We start from the raw sequence: 13938 nt of genomic DNA on the forward strand, positions 1-13938 counted from the left end.
CGCCCCGGCCGGCCCGCACCCCAGCGGCTGCCGCTCCCCGCCGGTGGCGCGGGACGGCCTTCTCTCCGGGATGCCTGCTCTGCATCTCGGTCACACGGCGTAGCTAGCCGCGGTGTTCAAACCCGGAAGCGCAGAAAGGGACCGAGCGTGTTGCCCCGGTTCCCGTCCCCAGGGGATCGGTGGCTGGGCGGGGACAGCGGCGTCCGCCTGCAGAGCCACGCGGGTGCGGGCTGTCGGGTGCGCTGCTCGGCTTGGGGGCGTACCTTGGCATTCCCCCTCGGCGGCCGGCCCAGCGCCTGGGATCCTGCTAGATGGGAACCTGGGAGCCAGTAGGGACGAAATGACCAGGGAGGCTGTGCGCTGGCTTAACGCGGCCCTGGCAGGAGAGAAGCTGGATGCGGGTCGCGGTTAGGCCAAGGGCCGTTCAAAACGATTCAGGGAGATAATGACCACATGAGTGCCGGAGCCGGGCCTTTCAGCCTCTCTGTGGATGAAGACCAATCAGCCATCAGAGCATGCGAGGGCTTGGGACGATGGTCAGCCAGTGCCACACAAGGAGGGACATGTTAAATGGTTGAATAAGAGGCGTTTGGGCTAGAGAGTGCAGCTCAGAAAGGTTTGACTGTTTTATAGATAACACACTTGAAGGTATAACATTGGAAAGAAGGCGAATCCCCTGTTCACTGCATTTAATTTTGAGATATAATTCAGCAAATGCAGAGTATTTATGCAATAAGTATACTCTGATACCGAGATGGTTTCCTAGGAATCTATATTTTTATGACGGATATTGAGAATTGTTACATGACTGTTGAGAATATTTCTTGCCTGTGCGTTTAACTATCCCCTTTATAAAAAGGTATAAATACAGTAAAATGTACGAATTTTGTGTGCAACTCACTGAACTTTTCATATGTGTACACCCCGGTAGCATCCCCCACCCAGGATGTGGAACATTTTTAGCAGCTCCTCAGGCCTGCTGCCAGATACCCCCAGTAACCTCTGTGCTGACCTCTGTCACCACAGATTAGTTTTGTCTGTTTGGATAACAGTGTATCCCTTTGTGTCTGGCTTCTTTCACTCACCATTATGTCTGTGAGATTCATCCGTGTTGTGCAGCAGTGGTTTGGTTTACTGGTTCGTGTGATTTTTCCTTGCAGTTTCTATTTCATTGTATGAATATCCATAGTATTCATCAACTCTCCTGTGGATGGACCTTTGGATTTTTTTCAGTTTGTGACTATTATGAATTACACTTCTAAGATCATTCTTTTACAAGGCTTTTGGTAGACATAGGCACTCGTTTCTCAAGAGCATGTGCTCAGGAGTGGAATGGCTGGTCTGGATACTTGTAGCTTTAGTAGACACTGCTAAATGGTTTTCTGAACTGGTTGTACCCATTTACACTCCTACCAGCAGTGTATGAGCGTTCCCGTTGCTCTATATCCTCACTAAAGATATTTGGATGGTACAACAGCTAATGCAAAATTCAGGGTTTTGGCAGAATCTAGCAAAGGGGCTACCTGTATACATGTTTTTCATTAGAAAAGTCCTCCTCACTTTTCTTACATCAATACAATTAGATTTTCAGGGTAGGAACTCTAATCGTTCTTTAAGAATCAAGTGCATTATTATAATTCAGACATACAGGATAGCTAATGGTAATTTGAGTTTCTAATTTTGCTGTTCTATTTAATCAGTATTGACGTCTTCATTCTTAAAATGTTTGTATCCTCATTGTATTAAACAAATATCCTCAAAAGAATTAAATATTGATTGCATCCCTGAAAACTGTAGGTTTGATATATCTACTGCTGGGTTGTAAAAAGAGTTTCAGTGCAGTTCCTGTTCAAAGCTGACATGTACTGTGACCTTTTAATGCATTGGGGGAGTCTAAGCCGCAATTAAGGAACTAATAGAATTGTGCTCCCGTCCCTTGTAATTCTTGCAGCTGGCCTTTAGTGCCACCTGCAGGCTCTGAGGGTCAAACTCCAATAGCTGTTGCAATGTAATAGTGGTTCTCAAACTTGAGGGCATCAGACCTGGGGAGCTGGGCCCCCCAAAGGTTCTGATTCAGTAGGTCCTGGCCTGGTGCTCCAGAGTGTACATTTCTGACAGGTTCCCAGGTGATGCTGATGCTGCTGGTCTGGGGACTCTCTCTGGGAACCACTGCACTGAGGACCAGCCCTTGGGAACTAGATGAGGATATAGGAATGGCCAGCCTCAAGTTTAGCTCTCTTCGTGGTGGGCCAGAATTGATATGGTCAGGGGAGTGCATGTAAGTGCAGGGTGTGAGGCCCATCTTCACAGATGTATCTGTGGTTTTTTCTAGCAGATGGAAAATCAGCCAGGTTAGTTTTGCATTTGAGAGGAAGACACTATATATACCCTTGGTTGAGTAAGCACCATAGCTACAGTTAAGTTGCACCTTTAATAAAACAAAGATTATGTAAAATTTTTCAAAAGCATTTGGTGGAGGCAGTTTGTAGTCAATTTTAGAAAACTTCTAGGATCCAAAGAACTTAATCTGTGTACTGAAAAGTGAGCACATTAACCAACAGGCCAAAAGCACTCTAAAGGGATTTATCCATGAGACAGATGTAAAGCCACCTAACCTTGTGATGATACATTTTCCCAACATTTAGTTCATATTATTTATCAAGTTGCTTACCACAGCACTGTGTTATGTCTTGAAGGATATACTTAAAAGTTCGACTTAGGTCTCTTTGCCTCTAGTTTTCAGTTTGTTTGGAGAAGCCGAATATCCCACATAAACAAAAGCTGGAACTTGGAAGGGATACGTGTGAGGTATTCAGACTTAGGATTTTGGTTTTCATAGTCAGGTAGAGATGGAACTGCTTCCCATTTCAGCAAGGTAAGCATTTCTTTTAGTATGGGATAGTCTTAAATGTTTCCCTAAAATGGCCTGGGTGTACTAACCTATTTGCAGTTTTAGTTATAAGAGGCCATTAACATCTTTACTTTTTGGAAAATGGTAAAAGTTTCCATCCCTCTTTGCTGTCCTAAAAGTAAATGTTTGAGTCATATTTTTAATATTTTTCTCTAGTCCAGGTTTGGTATACTTGTTAGTTCTGCTAAGTTGGGATGGATGTGGGTATGAGCGGTCAGCTGTTTCACTCAGTATATGATAGATAGAAGATTGCATTTAGTGCTGTTGGGACTGAACCGTAACAGGGTTCATCTCCAAAGAGATGTTAAAACATCGTGAAACTGTAATGTTGTATGATGAAAAAAAGTAGAACAGAAATGATTTCAGGACAGTTAAAAAAACCCAAATCTCATTTGAGTCTGCTTAGGCTAATTAAAACATTCCTTAATCAACTCCCTGATTAGGAAATCCCCAAATCAAACTGGATTTCAGATCAAATCTTCAATTAAAGACAAGTTTTGCAATAAAATCATCCCCCTTTATTTCATGAAAATACATGTTAAAAAATATTTCAGGAAAGGTTGTATTTGTTATTTCTCCACAGATAGCATAAGAAATGGCCAGTTTCTTGGGGGTAGAGGATGGGTTGCTTTATGGGAGATAAGAATCTCAGGCCTGCCTCCCTTAGGCCTTTCAAATACATAACAGCTTTTTATGTGAGGCATCATGATAATCATAAATAATCATATTTGGACAGAGTTGCCTGTCCAAATGGAATGCAAAAACAGATGTGAAAGCATGGTATGAATTTATACTTTAGTACCATGTTCTAACTAAAGGATTAAAAAAAAAATCAAATCTAAAAGGAAAAACTAATTTTCGTATTTAATGATGGAGAACATTTATATTATGTTGTTATTTCTGGTTATAATCTTGTAGCTTTTTATAAGTCCAAAAGAAATGACTTATTTGGGGGGAAAAAGTAAAGTTTAAAGTGTAGGTCAAAGAATGAATTACTATAAACCTAATTGACTTTTCAGTGACCCTAAAAAACAAAAACAAACAAACAAAAAAACCTTTTTTCCTCCTTTACCTAACGGCACATGGTTAATCTCAGAAGCAAAATTTAAGCAGGTTTTTTTGTTCTTTGTCAAAACTGTGTGCATGTTTGTGTTTAGAAATATACCTCGTGGGCCAAAAGTTTCCTTGGTTTCAGAAAAGCCTATTCAGATGGGAGGAAGTTGTGCTTCACTTGGCAAGTGGTAGAGAACCTGGCCACTCAAGTGTTGATTTTCCACACCCTCTGAGCAATCAAGCTCAGCTTCGTGCAAGATGTGTCATTTACTGAACAGTCTCCTGCAGGCAGTCAGCAATGAAGAAGTCTCAGAGTTTTCCAGCATGGAGCAGGTTTAACATTTTCCACACGAATCCCGAGTCTGGCTTTGTCTTATGAAATGTTTTTTGGTGGGACCTGACTGGCCTTTCTCAGATGGCCACTGGATCTGCTTCCCTTGCTATCTGAGCACGTTCTGAAGTGGATGGACTTAATCAGTTGCCAGTTGGTGTAATCATGCTGTTTCCACTGATCTTGTCCTCTTAGTAATTGTTCCAAAAAGACCTGGGCTGTTTATAAGTAAGAACTCATGACTCCCACGTATTTATCTTCCAGCACAAAGGAAAAAAAAAAAAAAATCCAGCAAAGTAAGCAGTGTTCATAATTTTTTATTTGAATAGCAGACCAGGGATTGCATGGATTCTCCCACATCCTCTGAGCTTTAACGATGATATTAAAAAAAACAAACAACTTGGTCAATGCTCTGGCTATAATAAAACACACTTAGAAGCTAGATTTATGCTATTTATTAGCTCGGTGTCCTTGGACAAATCGCTTCCTCATTGTGAAGGCTCAATTTCCTCATCTCTACAGTGGGGAGAACAGTGCCGTGGGGTTGTTCGTGGTTCAAGTTACACATAAGCTTTCGGGCACCCCAAGCTCTTAGCCCCGGGTTTGGGACAGAGTAGGTACTCAATAAATATTTACTGAAAGAATAAATGTCTCACATTCCATTTCTTCCTGCAGTGTCTTTGCTTACACTGTCCTTTTTCCTTCCCTTCTACTTCTGTCCAATTCCACCCTTTCTTCAGAGCTCGGTCACCTTTGTCTTCCACATGGCTAAACCATTTTCTCTAGAATAACTTCTCTTTCTCTGAACACCCATGACTTCATGCCTCCCTGGAACCCTGCCTGCTCTTCTCCACTTTCTCTGCCTGGCAAATTCTTGGTATCCCTTAAACCCAGCTCAGGTGTCACCTCCAGCAGGAATCATTCCCACTGGGATGGTCTACCTCTTAGTGCCCACATTAGTGGTACCTCTTCTACTACCTACACATTTCACCATGATTATCATTTCATTATCATTTTTATATAAATATGTATTGAACACTTAACACATGCCAAAATCTAGGGAGAATCCAGACATGTTCTTCCTGAGTAGCTGTTAGCTTCTCAGTGGTGGGTATTCGGTCTTCAACTTGAGAGCACAACCTTTCTCTGTGCCTCTGAAAAGCGGAGAATGCTACTTAGTACTATTGGACTTTTGTTCAAAGCTTCTTTTGTGACTTTCTTTTTTAGGGATGATTGCACTAAAGTGAAATGGGCCATCTAGTAAAAGGGCATGTCAGGGATTCAGATCTGCATGTTCTGGTGTCTGTTTCTTACCTGCCCCTGAAACAGTTAGGCTGTAGGCTGGCTGAGGTCTCTCCAGCCACAGCCAACTCCTATGAAGACCTAAGTCCCAATGACATTTGGTAAGGCTCTCTGCCATGATCAGCCACCTTTACCTTTTTGTTTTTAAACTTTTTTCCCCCCTTTTAATCTTAGTTTTTGACCAGTTATCTATTTGCACATTTTTCTCCCAGTGTTTTTTTAAATAATTTTTTATTGTTAGAATAGTAGGACATACCCGGTATAGAAATTTTAGTCATGTAAAAAATGTATAAAGAAGAAAATAATTTGTCCATCATCCTGCCACCTAGAAACAATTTGGAGATATTTCTCTTCAGTCTTTCTGTGTTATATGTATCACAAAATGAATTCCAGTGTTCTTCGTTTTTTCTTATTTTTCTATTTCTGCCTTTATTTCACTATTTGCTCCTACTCTTTAATTACTGTAACACTAAAACACTCAAGGAAATTGGGCTTACACAAGAGTACTATATGGTACTGTTTACTTCCACGTAGAATTAAAGAAAGACAGTTAAATTGATTTATCAAAGAGCTAGGAGGCTGGGATTTTTTCTCTTAATTTTGATAAACTCACAGCAATATGAACAAAGTTGATGAGGATTTATATGTCACACTTTAAGCATTGAAGAGGTATTATGAGTTTTTTTATATAACAACAAATATACCAAATAAGAAGTATTGCTTCACAAGGTGGAAAGTATAGATTGAAAATACAAGAGAGGTGAAGATAAATTTAAAGAGCCATAATGGACACGATGGCAAACTAGGATGTGTTTGAAACCTATTCAGAGCAGGTTGAATTTTTGAGGACAACCGCAGTCTCCTGCAAACATCCTAGTGTGCTTGCCATAAACAGGATGCCACTTTGAATGGTCCATGAGTCTGCCTGAGTATGGAAATTACTATTTTCAATATGGGGTCAATGCACCTGGTTGTCTGTTACAAAACGAGACTTAAACTTCTTTAGGAGTTCCTTAGCAGGTTCACGTATTCCTCGGAACGGCTGGCTGTGTGTTGGGGGCAGGGCTGGTGGAGTGGTAGAGGGTATAACGACATCAGGAACTAAGATACTGCAGCAGCAGCAGCAGGTCCAGGATTTCTGCCTGAGTGTTAACTTCCTCTTCTCAAACCAACTTCCTTCACTTAGTGGAAAACAGGCTGCACACTGTACCCGAGCCTCAGATCTCCTGGTGTCTGCTGGGAGGGGTCTCTCCTCTTCTCTTAGTTCCAGTTTGAAACTTTTCAAGACAGCCTTCTGACTGGCCCCCCTGAGGTCACATGCAACCCTACCCTCCACAGCCTATTGGCTGTAGCCAGGGAGAACAGGCTCCACTATAAGCACACGGTGAGAGACGAGAACAAAGAGGGTACTCGAGGGTAAGGAGTGCTTCTCTGGAAGAAGGAAAGGGTACAGGATAGAGAGCAGAAGAACCAGCTACTGTGATCATTTATCAGTGGGACTCAGCTCTGGCCTGAAACCTTAGCTACAGGTGACTTGGCCTGCCTAAGTCCAACTTCAGGAGTTTCTGTTATTTGTGGTCTCTTTGACTGGCTTGTATGTAGATAAGGCAGAGTTTTATTTGTATAGAAAATTAGATTCTGGCTATAATTTATACTCGCTTTCTTTTACCCAAGGTTTATATAATTTTTAGGAAGCCCATTTCCTAGCCTTGTATCTTCTAGCTCTGATACTTTGCAGTATACTTTCATGTATGTTATTGTATTTTACCCTCACAATGTTCCTGGGAAGCAGTTAAGGCAAGATTTATTATCACCATTGTATACATCAGGAAACCAAAACTCAGAGAAGTCAAATCATCTGTCCAACAGGTGAAAGAAATTCAGTGGCAAAGACCACTGGCTCTCTCGAGTCTTTCTCCAGGACCCCGACTATTCCCTAAAGGCCATTCTCCAGACTGAATGGTGATATCTTGCTGCTGTGGGAGAGACAAGAGGACCAGGAAGGGCTGGGGTTCCCTCTGCTCTCAGTTTGATGACTGAGGACCAGGCACTTCCTCTCCTGGAGCCAGCCCTGGTTGCTACCAGATACCCAAATCAGGTCTGTCCTTTCTACTGCTCCAGAATTTTGCTGCTTTCCAGATATTTCAAGCTTCATCTCTATATGTTGCTCATCATTGTGGCTCTGAGTTGGCTAGGAAACTGGAAATTTCCACCAGCTTCTTCTCCAGTACACAGGTCACTCCTAGAAACATGATTGTTGATAGGGACAGCCCTGAAAGAATGGAGATTTTGTCTCGTATGATCTTGGAGGTCTGTTTTTATTTTTTATTTTTCTCTCCAAGCCTCAAAGAAAGTTAGACTTACAGGAACTCATTACTTGGAAATCTTTTCCTAGTGTATGTCTCTCTCTGACCTTCTTGGTATTCCTCCTGTAGTCTTTGAAGAAACAGAGCTTCAGAGCCAGGAAAATGACCCAGGTCTCCTTGATGGTGGTGCTAACATCTTGAGAAGGGGAGGTATATAGTTATTACTGAAATTTGCATTCCTGGAAGCTGCAAGTAACTTGGAATTTATGCTGATTTGTCTTGAATGCATTGTGTTTGTGTCCTAGCAAAGCATTTTCGAGAGGGTATCTCTGGTGACCAGGCAGGAGTGTACCAGGGGGTCTGAATATATTCTAGTGGTTGAAGTCTAAAGAAAATCAACCATAACCTATTTAGGACATAGTATTGCATGAGTATGAGAATGATAATCTCATCATCTCCCCCCCCACCCCCCCGTGGTTTTTCCTAAGAAACCTGAATAGCCTTGATATGTTATCTAAAAATAAAGTGAATGGTGCTTTGATGTCTGTACTTTCTTCTCTTTGTAACAGTGGATGTGTGTTTCTCAGAGCTTATCTCCTATGAGCCAAAAATCAGACAGGGTCATGAATAAATGTCCATTGCTTCCAAGTCATAAGTACACTTGGCAAAAAGGTGGCTTTCTCTCCTGTCTTATGTCTTTGAACTTTAAATGATGTGAAGAAGCTTGTCTTAACCAAGAGAGGGATAGGAAAGAGCTGCCAACTTCTAAAAAACGGCTTGATAAATAACTTCATATCAACTATACAACAACCCATAGTATATAGTCAGTAGATGAAAAATAATGTACCATTTTGGCTTGCACAGTACTTCATGACTAAGTCCAAAATTACAGAATGTTTAAGTCTATGCATTGATACAGGCTGTGTATCCTAATTTTTAAGCATTAAAATGTTACAGATAACGGGGTGCACGCAGCTATGTATAGAATATTGTAATCCCTAATAGGAAAATCAGGGTTTTTTTCCAGCCATGTCAAGCTTGACTTTAACTGTTTTTATCATTATGTTTCTTATATCCCACAGCAAATTTCTCTCATTCTCCTTTTTTACAATTTTCAATCCTGCCCTTTTTTCTTTTCAGCTTTCCCAGCTCCCCATCCTTCCTCTGCCTTCTGCTGCTCCCTGGCAGTGCAGTCTACTGGCTGGGCTGGAGTGGGGGCAGCTGATTAGATGACCCTTCTGGTTCTTAAGCCTGAGGAGGACAGGACAGAAGGGGGACAGATAAGTCTGAGACATTTGTATCATAGGAGAGCAGTCACATCAAGATAATTATTGTGCTTCCAAACTGCAGTCTGTGTTTGTTTTAGTTAAGAAGTGCAGGACTTAAGACTAAGAGTTTCTTGGTAGTATCATAGTTTAAAACGTTGGCTCTGGGATAATACTTGCCTGAGTTTAAATCCTGGCTCTACAGTTGACTAGCCCCATGACCTTTGGGCAAGTTTTCCATTCAAAAAAGTGGAAATTAATATACTACTTACCTCACAGAGATGTTATGAGGATTGTATTGTGTAATCTCCATAAAGGACTTAAACAGTGCCTGGTAGATAGTAAATGGCTAATACATATTACTTGTTATTTTTTATTTTACATTCATTGGACACAGTTGTCTTTTTGTGACTGATATGTTTTCTTTAAAGTCCGAATGTCAGGAATGTAGCAATTGGTTTCCTTTTCTGTTGAGGTATTTAGATCAGGATGGTAAACAGATGGAAGATTTGCTGCCAGAGTTAATGATGACCAGTGGGACATACAATTGGATCTTTACAGAGAACATAGAGACTGCAAGAAAACTGCTGTGGAATCAGTTAGAAAGAACCAGAGTGGCAGGGCTGCAGATAATTGGGAAGTTTAACAATATTAAACCTGAAATGGCCAGAAAAACTGATACCTGTTCTTATTTGTCTGAATTTTTTCTGTTTTTGTAAAAATACTATGTTAGCCAGCATGGTTTATGTCATCTCTTATGTAAGAGAAAAGAGTCAAAAAGAGAATGTGTATAGCTTACTCTTTTGAAAATAGAGTGTGAAGTCTTGTTTTTCAGCATAGTTTTGGAAGAAGATGTTTCACAAGAGTAAATTTTCTAGATAAATGAAGTCTGTTCATTTAGTATCAAACCTTGCTTTTATAATTTCTTACTGAGCTTTTTCTAAACAACACATGTCACATTTATTGAGTACATTCCATGTGCCAGAAACCCTGTTTTTTTTACCATATACATTTTTACTATATACATTATCTTGATTTTTACACATAGAATGCTTTGTGTTCTGGCTTTTCAAAACAAGATACACTGGTTCTAGTTTAATCTTTTCTTGAAAAGCTAATTGTTAGGTACTGAGATAACTCTGTGCTTAGAATTTGTGACTTTTATATTTTTATCTTATTATTCCCTGCGTGTTCTTGACTTTTCCATGTAGTTGAGGGAAAGGAAACTGATTCTCAGTTGAGTGCTTATTACATGTTCTAGGCACTTTCACATACATTTCATTGCTGTCTCTCAAAAACCTGTAAAATAATTATTATGCCCATTTTATAGGTGAAACAACTGAGGCACAGAGAGGTTGAGTGTCTTGCGTAAGGTCACACTGCTCAGTAAGGTGAGCTGGGATTGGAATATTGACCTGTCTGACTGCAGATCCAGTGTCCTCTCTATGCGGACATCATTGAAGAAATACACATCGGTTAAAAATAGGTTTATAGATGTGACCCTTCTCTCCCTCTTTTACATTCTGATTCATTCCCATTACTCTAAAAGCAGCATTTCTTTTCTTTTCTAAATTTAGCTATTCTCCACCTGTGCTAGATGCTGGTAAAAGAGACTAGAAGTTAGAAAAAGGATGGAGCTTCCAAACCTGGTGGCAGAGGAGCCAGGGGATAACCGCAGGTTTTCCAAATTCAAATGAAAACTCTTTAACTTTGATAGAACCTTTAATTTATAGTCGTAAGTAATTCTGTGTGCCTAATACCAGGTATAGACTAAGGAATTTATCAGAGATATTATGGTACTATGAATTCTTTTATTCATCGTAAATCCAACCCTCCATAAAAGCAATGAAAACACTGGCAAAGATGGTCAAAATCAACTTTTTCAGAACTCTTGAAGTTAGCTAAAGGCTTCCAACAGTCTGAGGACTGTTTATTCAAGAAAAACTGCTGAATATTATTAGGAACAGCAGGGTTTGTGGCATTGTAACTTGAACTACTCCCATTTTCCTCTTCTTACGTCTGCAGTCGCCTTGAAAGCCAGTAGTCTTGCAAACATGGTACTTGTGAAAACCAGGAGCCTTGCTACTGCTGGACAAGACAAGTCTGGTTTGAAGCTCCTCAAAAAGTCTCATTCCCAGAGCATTGTCCCTATTTGACCTGTCTCACAGTTCCCTGGAAAGTCCCATTTGCAGGGCATTGTTGCTATTTGACCTGACTTGGAGCTCAGAGCTTGCTCTGTGGAAAAAGCCTTATCCCCAGTGCGTTTGTCAAAAACAATCAGTGGCAGTTGTTTAACATTGCATTTTCAGGGGTCAATAGCAGCTGGGCAAGTAAAAACCTAGCCAAAAACTTAAAGGGAAGATATGGGGAAGATGTCCATAGAGACTTTGAAAAACTCTGACGTATTCCTACGGAATTAGAAGGCTGTGCACATATGCAGGGTTGTGTGCATGCCCAGAAAAGAAATGAGAAGGCCTCAATCTCTCACCTCTGATCGATCTTGAGGCCCTGGGAAAGCAGTAAATAAAACTTAAGGCAGAAGCTTAAAGAGCTTGACTGTTGAAGGCATGTCCCAACATACATGCACAACCCTTTAGCAAAGGTTGAGAGACTTATCACTTCAAAGATTTTGCTAACCACTAAACTAAGTGAACCAAAGCATCAGTGGCTGCACACTAAGGGAATACAGACTTTAAAGGGTTAGTGCAGGAGAGTCACTAAACAAACAAATAGTAACAATTACAATGACAGCAAAAAACAACAACAACAAATCCTGGGGAGTCTGATTTCTAGAATTAACACATTTATTAATATATAATTTAAAGTGCCCAGTTTTCAAAAAGGAAAAAAGTATAAAGCACACACACAAACAGGAAAGTATAGAACTCTGCATAGTGGGAAAAAGTAGTCAATTGAAACTGTCCCTGAGGGGGCTGAGATGTTGGATTTATTCTACAAAAATTTTAACCAGCTATTATTAATTTAGTCAAAGAACCAAAGCAAACCATTTCTAACAAACGGGAAGAAAGTCTGTCCAATGAAGTTGCATCAAATACAAAATGTTAATAAAGATAGGAATTGAACAAGTATGTATAAATTCTGGGGCTGAAAAATACAATGATTGAAATGAAAAATTCATTAGTGGACTCATATTTGAGCTGGCAGAGGAAATAATCAGAACACTTGAAGATAGGTCAATTGAGATTATCCAGGCTGAGGAAAAGGAAAAAAAAAAAAACAACAGCATAGTCTCAGAGATCTGCAGGACACCATCAAATATACCAATATATGCATATTGGAAGTTCCAGAGGAGAAAGAGGGGAAAAAGGAATATTTGAAGAATTAATGGCCAAGTACTTCCCAAATTTGAGTTTTTGAAAGCATTAATCTACATAACTAAAGAGTGCAACAAAATCCAAACAGGATAATCTCAAGAAAATCTATGCCTGCATGCATCACGGTCAAACTGTCAAAAGCCAAAGACAAAGAGAGAATCTTGAAAGCAGTGAGAGAAAAATGACTCATCAAGTAAAAGAGACCTTCAATAGAATTATCAGCTGACTTCTCATCAGAAACCATGGATGCCAGAAGTAAGCAGGATGAAATATTCAAGGTGCTGCTAGAAAAGGACTTTCAACAAAGAATTCTATATCTGTCAGAATTACTCAAAAATGAGAAAGAAATTGACAGTCCCCTAAAAACTGAGAATTCCTTACTAGCAGACCTGTTCCACAAAAATCATAAAGGGAGTCCTTTAGGTTAAAAGGAAAAGACACTAGACAGTAACTTGAATCCAGATGAAGGATGAAGAACACTGGTAAAGATAAATACATATGCAAATGTAAAAGATGGTACAGATGTATTTTTGTTTGTAACTCCATATCTGATAGACAATTACACAAGACAAAATTATAAAACTGTGTTAATGGCCTTATAATGTATATGATATAATTTATATGACAATAGCACAAAGGAATAGGGAAGAAGAGGCATATATTGCAGAAAAATTTCTAAGTACTATTGAAACTAAGTTTGTGTTAACGTAAACTATATTGTAAGTTAAGATGCTAATTGTAATATCCAGGACAACCACTAAGAAAATAACTCCCCCCAAAATAAAGTAAAAGAAACATCAAGGAAATTAAAATGGTGCCCTAGAAAATATTGATTTAACACAACACAAAAGAAGGCAGTAATAGAGGAATAGAGGAACATAGATATATGACATAGAAAACAGAGCTAAATGGCAGATGTAAATCCTACCTTATAAGTAATTACCTTATATGTAAATGCATTAAACACTCCTATTAAAAGGCAGAGATTGGCAGAATGGAGGGGGAAAAATCCATGAGACAATTACATGCTATCTACAAAATACACACTTTAGATTCAAAGACACAAATAGGTTGAAAGTAAAAGGATGGGAAAAGATATATAAACAGTAACCAGAGGAGAGCTGGAGTGGCTATAGTAATATATGATGAAATAGGCTTTAAGACAGAAAAGTGTTACTGGACACAGAGGGATATTTTTTGATAATAGTCTTTCAGGAAGATGTAACTATTGTAAACATATATGCACCTAAAGACAGAGCCTAAAAATACATGTACCCAAATTTGACAGAACTGAAGGGAGATATAGACAATTGAACAATAGTAGTTGGAGATTTCAATAACCCACTTTCACTAATGGATAAAACAACTAGGAAGAAGATTGCCAAGGAAATAGAAAACTTGACCAATTCTATAAACCAACTAGACCTAATAAACA

The 13938-nt window shown here is 39.6% G+C and overlaps 1 protein-coding gene across 1 annotated transcript in view; it reads left to right on the top strand.

The window, feature by feature from the left end:
* The first annotated feature begins 340 nt into the window (after window positions 1–340).
* The window catches only part of RNASEH2B (ribonuclease H2, subunit B), a 51964-nt gene continuing 38366 nt past the window's right edge, over window positions 341–13938 (top strand). The window contains exons 1-2 of the mRNA XM_008581642.1: window positions 341–407; window positions 8033–8113. Of these exons, the coding sequence (XP_008579864.1) occupies window positions 341–407; window positions 8033–8113 (148 nt within the window). The remainder of the gene's footprint in view (window positions 408–8032; window positions 8114–13938) is intronic.

Source organism: Galeopterus variegatus, unplaced genomic scaffold (genome assembly GCF_000696425.1).
Source record: "Galeopterus variegatus unplaced genomic scaffold, G_variegatus-3.0.2 Scaffold2420, whole genome shotgun sequence".
Classification (NCBI taxonomy): domain Eukaryota; kingdom Metazoa; phylum Chordata; class Mammalia; order Dermoptera; family Cynocephalidae; genus Galeopterus; species Galeopterus variegatus.